Source organism: Tupaia chinensis, unplaced genomic scaffold (assembly GCF_000334495.1).
Source record: "Tupaia chinensis unplaced genomic scaffold, TupChi_1.0 Scaffold000264_1, whole genome shotgun sequence".
NCBI lineage: Eukaryota > Metazoa > Chordata > Mammalia > Scandentia > Tupaiidae > Tupaia > Tupaia belangeri.
The window spans coordinates 1,537,547-1,547,569 of NW_006159744.1; the positions used below are offsets into that span (position 1 = coordinate 1,537,547).

The 10,023-nt window shown below is 37.5% G+C and overlaps 1 protein-coding gene across 5 annotated transcripts in view; it reads right to left on the bottom strand.

The window, feature by feature from the left end:
- LOC102481111 (uncharacterized) overlaps positions 1 to 10,023 on the bottom strand; it is an 86,837-nt gene that overhangs the window by 72,964 nt on the left and 3,850 nt on the right. For all 5 annotated transcript variants that reach the window (XM_006149484.2, XM_006149487.2, XM_006149491.2 and 2 more), the window contains exon 2: positions 8,901 to 8,990. In XM_006149484.2, the coding sequence (XP_006149546.1) occupies positions 8,901 to 8,990 (90 nt within the window). The remainder of the gene's footprint in view (positions 1 to 8,900; positions 8,991 to 10,023) is intronic.

The window sequence follows — 10,023 nt, forward strand, 5'->3', positions numbered from 1 at the left end:
CCTTTTTCCCCATCCTAACTGTGTACTTATCAGAAAGTTCGTTCCGGTCTCTTCTTTTTCATGTCCACTCACCTGCCTGCGGAAATCATACTTACTCATCTATTAACCTATCTTTTTGATGTCAGAGATTTACCATGCCACATTCACAGTTCAAAGTTTTTCCTTGATCACATAAGTCTCATTATCTGTAGGACAGATATCTATACACCCTGACATCACATCAGTCTAACCTGTCCAAAATAAAGCTTATCATCTCTTTTCCTTCTTCACTTGCCAAGAAAAATGCAGACCAGATCATCTCTCCAGTTCTCTCCTTTTATTAATAATCATGCTCACCTCTCAAACCACCAGCTCCCAAAATTCAGCCATATTCTCCTGTGGTTAAGGGAGATTCAGACTACCTGGGTTCAAATCTTAAGTCAGCCACTTACTGACTTTATGACCCCGGAAAGTTATTCAGCCTCTCTGTCTCTCAATTATGTCATTTGTCAAATGAAATGAAATAACACCTTCCTCACAGAAGAAGTGTAAGAAGTAAATTTCAATACATTACAAAGTGTTTAGCACAGTGCCTATCTTGTATGATATGTTTAGTAAATTATAGTTAACCAAGTAAGCAAATAAAGCAAGGTATGATTAACTCCAGGAAAAGCAATAAATTGCCCAAGAAAGGAAATGAAAAAATCATACCTTATGTGCGGTTCACCTGTGAATAATCATTGCATCGTAATGATGTAAATACCATATGGATTTAACCAAAGATTGTGAAATAATTGGGAGGATGGAGAAGAGTGTTTATATATGTAGCTGGGGGAGTATGTACATATTTGTGTGTTTGCTTATGTGCATGTGTGATATTCTGTGCCTGAGAGAGAAGATGTAAGAGCTAAATTATCTTCCAGAGAAGAAACTCAGTATGTAATGTCTATAAGACCAAGAAATAACAATATAAGCATGTCATTGTAATATATAGGGGTAAGTACTAGGGGGAAAAAAATGAATTAAAATACTAGAAGTGGGACCAGCAGTTAGCGTAATGGCTATGTCGCTGGACTCCCATGTAGTCAACCATGGTTCGAGTCCTGGACCTGGTGGCTTAAACTCATGCCAGGCACGTGTGTGTGCATGCCCAAGATCCCGAGAGGAGAATGGAGGAGAAGGGATTGCCAGGGAAAGGCATGGCCAACCTCCCTGGGGGGTGATTTCTCGCTTTCTGTCTCTCTGTCTCTCTCTGTCTTTCTGGTGAGTGCACGCGCCCTATAGCAAAAACCTCTCAAAAAAAAAATATATATATATATATTTCAGGAATATATATATATATTCGAAGTAAAAATCAAGGTTAGGGTGGGGTAGATCTTAGGGACGTCCTCTTTGTTTCTTAAAAAGTAAAAATAAGAACACCTTACAGTATTATTTCACTTAAAACATTACTTCCAAGCATTTCTCTGATAAAAATAGAAGCTTGAAAAATATTTCCTTGGGCCAGCCTCATAGCCCAGCACTAAAAAAAACCAGATTCCATGAGGACAACTGAGGTATGAATCCCAGACCCAGTACCTTGAAAAATGCACCATCTTGACAAGAAGGAAAAACAAACAAGATCACAGCATGACTATTCCTTTGAGGCGTGCTTTCTCTTGTCTCTATCTGGTAAACAAATGAGCACTTGCTTGGGTCCCATAAGATCAACTAAACAGTTCTAGCTTGAAAATCATGCTGGGTGCATGTGTTTACCCCAAAATCTCAGGAGGAGAATGGAGAAGGGATTGCAGTATAGCCAACCCCCAAGGGGTGATTTCTCACTTTCCCTCTCTCTCTCTTTCTCTCTCTCCAGCAAGTGCACATGCCCGGTAGCAAAAAATTAATTAACTAATTAATTGAAATAATTTAGGTTAGTCATCGCTTCTATTTAAGCATGACACAATTTTTATTGCTTTATATCTTTATTAGGTATCATGCTGCCAACATATTTGGAACAGTATTTATGAAAACAAATTATTTCCAAAGTATACTGAATTTCGCTAATTAAAACAATAGCTCCAGCACAGTTTTTTAAATCTCCCAAATATGTGCTGCCTAATAAGTTTAGGTGGGCTTGTTATTCTTCCCTAAAAATATAAAACAAACAAAATTTATGGTATTTAATAAAGGTAGAGGAATTCAAAACTTCCTGTTAACACTTACTAGTAATTAATGGTTTAGAAGATGACTTGTGCAAATTGTCTAAACTCAATTTGATGGACTCAGGAACCCAAAAGAGCATTATCTTTAGAATGTCTTGGGGATAATTTCTGCTTCAAGTAATGATTCGTTCCAGTGAGCTTTTCAATATCAATCATTATCTCATAAACGTGAAAGTCCCATTCTATTCTACAGCGCTCAGCATGGGTAGTATGGCTTAATAAAATATCATCTCACCCCAATTAGAGTGGTTATTATCAAAAAGACAAAATATAACAAATACTGGTGAGGATGTGGAGACAGGGGAACTCTTTTTACACTATTGGTGGGAATATAGGCCATTATGAGAAACTGGGTTGTTGGAAAAGTCATGATGTATTCTTTATTTTTTTCTATGAAAAAAATTAGTCTTTTCTGACAACCCAATAGTAGAGAGCTTCCTCAAAAAACTAAGAAGAGAACTGCCCTATGATCCAGCACTTCCACAACTAAGCATATGTCCAAAGGAAAGGAAATCAGTACATTATAAAGATATATGTACCCCAATATTTATTCTAGCACTATCTACAATAGCCAAGACATGGAATCAACCTAAGCATCCATCAACGGATGTACACACACACACGCAATCAAATACTATTCAGCCATTTAAAAGAATGAACACATAAGAATAATCTTACTCTTTAAGCTGCTGAAGTGTCAGGAGACTGTCTCGCAAATATGTAGCAGTAATATTTTATTCATTTAGTATTATTTATTTTACTTATGTATTTCTCTGTTCAACTCAGTTGATGTTAGAACTAGAATCATACGTTAGCAAAAGGAGACAGTCTCAACCTAACAAAGAAACTAAAATTATTTCTCATTATTTATTTTATATTGAATGTTTTGACCCTAGCACTTTTCTACACACAAAACACAAATATCTTGAAGATTTTTCATATATCAGTCTCACAGTGAAATTTATCAACAGTACATAAATATTTTTTTCTTTTTTGCACTGTACATCATTACAGTATACAATGTGAGTTTTTCTATCCAGAATACACTGTATATGGACTCAGTTAGGGATATTACTCTACGCGTTACCATCAACAAGTAATTTTCCATTTCTTGTTTCTTATATTGCTTCTTCTTTCTCCCTTTGATTCCCTATCTCTTACCTTCTGCCATTTCCCACCTTCCACCCACACTGTCTCAGGTTCAGTTGCATTCATGCCTTTTTTATTTTTCAGTTTATTGATTCACCAAAGATCTTCATTAATCTGAATACTTTCAATAGCAAGCGCAGCTGATATATACATATTTATGAACACATGTCTGACTTTAGGCATAAACCTCAGTGAGTGGAAAAGTAGCACCTATCTGGGGCTATACAGCTTACTGCAGTACTTAAATAGGTATCTTTTATGCATTTTTTTTAATCTCAAGAAAAACAATTTTAGTTTTAATAGATCACAATCAAATAATGTTAAGGGAAATTTGTTTAAGACTTAAAGTCAAGAAAAAGGTTAGATTTCAGTTCAACAGTAGGTAGATGTACCTATCAATAGTTCAAAAAGAAGACAAAAATCCTTAAATCTGGAAAACAAAGAATAAAAGAAAATCAGTAATGTTTTAGTCAAAAGTCATAAAATTCTATTTCACCAGTTCAGTCTCATGTACTTAATCTCTCTTCTATTGAATATGCAATATTACTGTGGTCTGATCTTTCCATTTAAATTCTGGAAGTTAACATTCAATGTTATTATAGATCTTTCCAAACTCGTCCCTACCATTAAGTTGGCCATTCTCCTGGGTTGCTTTTTCGTACTCTTATTTCTGTGTGTCTGACTTAGTTTTCCTGGAATAGCACTCCCTTTAGAACTTCTTGGAGAGCTAGTCTGCTGTTGGTAAATTATTTCTGGTTTTGTTTATCTGAGAATGTTGTCTTTTCTCCCCATATGAAGGATAATTTTGCCCAGTATAGTATTCTTAGTTCAAATTATTTTTCACTTAACACTTTAAATACATTTTCCCATTCTTTCCTTGCTCACATTGTTTCTGATAAGAGGTCCACTGTTAGCCTGATGGGATATACTTTGAAAGTAACTTGAGGTTTCTCTCTTGCCAATTTTAGTATCTTTTCTCTGTGGTTTTGGCCAATCTGGCTATAATGTGCCTTGGAGACCTTCTTGGGTTGATTCTATTAAGGGTCCTTTGTAATTCCTGGGTCTGGATATTTGAATGCCTCTCTAGGTTTGGAAAGTTTTCTTCCAGGATTTCATGGAATAGATTATAAAGGCCCTTATTAGTTTCTTCCCCTTCTGGGATACTGATTGTCCAGGTATTTGGGAATTTAATGGTATATAGTAATATCTGTATATTATTCTTATTTTGGGGGTTATTTTCTCAGTGTTTTTGGTGAATTTTTCTAGGTCAGAGGTTCTGTCTTCTACATCTGAGATTTGACCTTCTGCATGATCTAATCTGTTTTTAATACTTTCAAGGGAGATTTTGATTTCCTGTATTATAGCCTTTGTCTCTAACAATTTTGTTTGGTTCTTTGTTATGGCATGTATTTCCTTTTTCAAATTGTACAAGAACTTCTTCAGCTCCTGGAACTCATTGTCCCTTTTCTCTTGCATCTTCTGGAGTTCATTGTCTCTCTTCTCTTGCATCTCCATTAGCTTTGTCATTATGGATATTCTAACTTCTTTATCTAACATTTCCATGAGTTTCCTTGTATTGTCTGTGAAGGAGTGAAGGAGGAGTTCTTCTTTTCCCTTAGGGAAGAGATATTTTCTTTTTCTCTCTCTCTCTCTTTTTTTTTTTTTTTTTTTGGGCGTTTTTTTTCTCAATGCGCACATAACATCTGTGCCAGACAGACAGAGAGAGACAGAGCGACAGAAAGCGAGAAATCACCCCCCGGGGGCGTGGCCATGCCACAATCCCTTATCCTCCATTCTCCTCTTGGGATCTTGGGCACACACGCACACACACCCAGCGTGAGTTTTAAGCCACCAGGTCCAGGACTCAAACTGCAGTCGACTACATGGGAGTCCAGTGACATAGCCATTATGCTAATTGCTGGTCCCGGGGAGAGATATTTTCTTGGCTTCTCGTATTTCTTGTGCCTCGGTGGTGGTTTCTGGTCATCTGATGGATTATACATTTTCTTTTCTAATTTTTAGAGTTTAATCTGAACATTCAGAGGCGTGCAGGAGGAGGCTATCTGCAACCTCTAAGCAGTAATAATTTTTCCTTTTGTGCAGCAGATTCCGGGGAAATTGATGATTACTCTGACCCTAAAAGTATCCAGATATTTGGCTACTGTGCATCTAGACCTCTCTAGAAACTTAATGTGTGGAGGCTGAGCAGAAAAGTGAGAAAGGTCAAAGAAAAAGGGAAAAGAAACAAAGAAAAAGAAAAACAAGACAAAAACCATTAAGGGGAGAAAAAATAATTTTTAATGCAGATGGTTGGTGATTGGCTTGTCCTATGTGAGAGGAGGGGAGAGATAAGAATTAGCAAGATAAAAGAGTATCAGAGAGCTAAGAAGTTTAAAAATGAAAAAAAAAGTTGGAGAGAGAGAAAGAGATGGAGAGAGACAGAGAGACTAAAGAGGATGCTCTACCTGCCTAGATCTGGGGCAGGAGGGTGAAGTCTGGGCAGAAAATCTTTGGTTGTCCTAATCCCTGGAAGGGGCCAGTCAGAACTCAAATGTAGATGGCTGGTGATTGGTTTGTCCTTCGTGGAAGTGGGAGAGATAAGAATTAGCAAGATAAAAGAGTGTCAGAGACCTAAGAAGTTTTAGAAATTAAAAAAAAAAAAGTTGAGAGAGTGATGGAGAGAGACAGACTAAAGAGGGTGCTCTACCTGGCTAGATCTGGGGAGAAGGAGGGCTAAGTCGATAATAAGTGTTTTCCTTAAAGATCTGATATGAACATGTAGTACCCATATGTTGGCTAACTTCCTTCTGGCCCCCGTGATAGAAAAACTTAAAGGGGAACTTAAAAAAATGGAAAAAAATTAGATGATCAGGTTTTGTTAAATTGTTACATATGTCTTGCTTAAACTTCTGTTTATTAATTTACAGCCAGAAAATTTACAACAAGCAAGTTTGAAAAAGAAAAAAAAAAAAGGAATAAACTTTTGCCACTTGAGGTAAAATGAGTGTGCCTGGAAGACATTATGTTAAGTGAAATAAGCCAGACACAGAAAAAAAAAAAAAGAAATACTACATGTTTTCATTCATACATAGAAATTTAAAATTCCTTATTCATACATAAAAGTAGAGAGCTGAAGAATGACAGCCACGGGAACCAGCAGTTAGCGTAATGGCTATGTCGCTGGACTCCCACGTAGTCGACCGCGGTTCACGTCCTGGACCCGGTGGCGTAAAACTCACGCCGGGCACGTGTGCGTGCGTGCCCAAGATCCCGAGAGGAAAATGGAGGAGAAGGGATTGCAGCGTGACCATCCCCCCTGGGGGGTGATCTCTCACTTTCTGTCTCTATGTCTCTCTCTGTCTGTCTGGCAAGCGCACATGCCCTGTAGCGGAAAAAGAAAAAAAGAGAGGAAAAAAAAAAAAAAAAAAAGAATGACAGCCACAGGCTAGGGAGGACAGGAAGAAAGAGGAGTTGCAGGAATATTGATTAATGAAACAAAATCACGGATAAGAGGAACAATGTTTACTGTTATAAAATACAGTAGTATAACCATAATTAACAACAATTTACTGTGTATCTCAGGGTACCTGAAAATGAGGGTTTCCCCTATTCCCAACAAAAAGTAAGGGCAGTTTCTCAGGAGGATGAGTACCACACCAAGACATTAAGGGAAGTGCTGGTTGGAAAAATGAAGGGTATCATCCCAGAAGATCTGCAGAATCAGCTCTCAATATGCGCATTTAAGTACTTAATATAGTTTATATTCTACCTCTTGAGTATTTTCAACAGAAAAAATTAAGGTAATCAGAAAAGTTATTCCAACCTGAATATGTGAATGTATGAAAATCAATTGGAGAAAAAAAAAGAGAAAGAAAAGAAAAGAAAACCTGAGCATCTGTACAATTTCTGTGCCTTCACAGGAAAAACAGGATCTGATGAGAGCTCTTTTCAAACTCAGATTTAAGGAATGCTGATGAGTGTGTATATTGCAAATCATGTCAAGATGGTTTGGTCTGGCTCCCTCACCTTCTATCTTTACCGTGTTTGAAGATCACAGGTAAACAACTTACGTTATTAGCTGTACTGCACTTGTATGCTTCTTATGTAATTAGGACTTTGCTGTTTTATGTCATTGAATTTAATGTGCATGTACTTAGGCAACAGATTGATTTTGGCAATGAGCCATTATTTTCTGCACCTCTTTTAAGAAAGGACCACCTGGTCAGCTAGCACTGCTTGGCCAGCTAGCCCTGCTCAACTTGGCCTTGATTCCACTAGTTCAGTCAAGATGGCCTCGGCTTAGCTTGGCCTTGGCTCAGCTTTGGCTCAGCTCAGTTTAGTTCAGTTCCTTGTACTGTGAGCTCCAAGAGGGAGGAAGTGTCTGAGAGCATTTCTATAAGCTCTGTAAGCTCCTGTGAACTCAGTAATAAACAACATGACATCAATGCCCCACGTCTTTTTCCAACTCCCTATGTCTCTGTTCTATCCGCCCTTCAGAGGAGGAAAGAATCTTGGAAAACAGGGTGTTTGCAGAGACTGAGAAGTTTGTTTTCTCAGATGTTTCTTCCCCCAGTCTAAGAAATTGGGTTTTGAAGTATCACAAATCAACTAAGAATATTTTTACACATTGTTTTTATGCCTGAAAGTCACACTGTTTCTAATTCTTCCCCTTTTTAATCAGTAAAAATAGTACAAGGAGACTACAAAAAGTTCATGGAAAAATGAAACTAAAGTGTGAGTTTATTGTGATGTAAAAAAAATTTTTTAATCTATGCATGGTTTTTAAATAATATCAATCTCCCATGAACTTTTTCAAGACTTTTTCAATATTTTAAAAATTCTAAAGTTGCTCCTATGTTTCACGCGTCAAAATTTGCCCTGGTTTTAAACTTAGGCTCATATCTAAAAGGCATTTCTCTAATTCTAAAAGAATGAAATATTCACAAAGTGGTTCATCCATATTCTCCAACTTTATTGCTACTAAAATCATCTGAAGAGCTTTTAAAATTCCCACTCCCAAATTACAACCTCAAAGATCATGAGGTACAAGCCTGGGCATCAAAACTTGTGGAAGTTCCCACGTGTCTAATGGGCAACATCTGCTGAGAAGCGCTGCTCTGGATCACCAGTGCTCCCAGTACTTCAAAGTTGATCTGACGTTTTTCATCCTTCTTAGACTGTACATTCCTTGAGCAAAGTGTATTAATTCAGTTTTTCTATCTACTACCTTGATGTCTAGTCTGTCCTGTTCTCTACAAAGGTGAATACAGCAGAATGATGCTGCACAAATCCTTCAAAGAGAGTTTAATAACCCATCTATTTCTGATTCTGCCCCACTGGTTTACCTGAGTTACAAACAAAAGAGGCCTACTTTGTATCCACCACAGTAAACTTCTTAGGATAATAAACTTCTTAGGATAATAAACATCAGCAAAGCTCAGTAATAAAAATCATGATATACATGTTGCACTTGTTATTCAAAGTGTACTTGTTGCACTTGTTATTTTTCAAAGATTATCTCATTACTATCCATAATATATTTCTTTGGCAAAAAAAGTTAAAATTTACCAATTGGGCTAAAGAAACATCAGGGTCAGATATCTGATATACTTCCACTTGGTTTAGAATGTCCAGTAGTTCAGTGTAATATTCAACAACCTAAAATTAGATAAAAAAAAAAAAAGAAAGAAGTTTAATAAATTACCTAGTTCAGTCCTGTTAATTTTTTATTTTTTGAGAGGTTTTCGCTATAGGGCGCGTGCACTTGCCAGAAAGACAGAGAGACAGACAGAAAGTGAGAAATCACCCCCCCACCAAAGGGGATGGTCATGCCACAATCCCTTCTCCTCCATTCTCCTCTCAGGATCTTGAGCATGCACGCACATGCGCCCAGCATGAGTTTAAGCCACTGGGTCTAGGACTCAAACCAAGGTCGACTATACGGGAGTCCAGCAACATAGCCATTACGCTAACTGCTGGTCCCCAGTTCTGTTAATTTTTAGAGTTTGATATTCATCCTTATAATTACCATGGTGGATCCTTATTTTAAGTGCCATGGGAAATTATCTCTATAGTAGAAGAACAACAATGTTTCCTCATAGGAAACCTAGAAACAGATGATATAGAAAAATGCAAGTTCAGTTTTGGGATACTGAACTGGAAATGTCTTTGAGACATCCAAATAGAAATGTTAGTCAGTTGGCTACGCTGTGAGGAAAGAAATTTGCAAGTCTCTACAGAGAGAAAGTAACTGAAGTTATGGGAAAGATGAAGGGCCTTGGAAAATAGTAGAGAATGAGGGAAGTAAGGAACTCCAATATGGATGGCTAGATGCAAGAAGATCTCAACTAAAAGGAAAAACATACATTCGGTAAACTTTTATCTACTCTCTATCCGTATTTCTAATCATTTCTTGTATAAAACTAGCAGTGGAATTATATGGTTAAAAAGCATTGGGACCAGCAGGTGGCATGGTGGCTAAGGCACTGGAATTCCACATGGCCAACTGCAGTTCTAGCTCCAGACCTAGCAGCTTGAAAATCATGCCAGGGGCCAGCAGATGGCATAGTGGTTATGTCACTGGACTTCACATGGCTGACCATGGTTCAAGTCCCAGACCCAGTGGCTTAAAACTCACGTGGGGCACATGTACATATGTGCCCAAGATCCCAAGAGGAGAATGGAGGAGAAA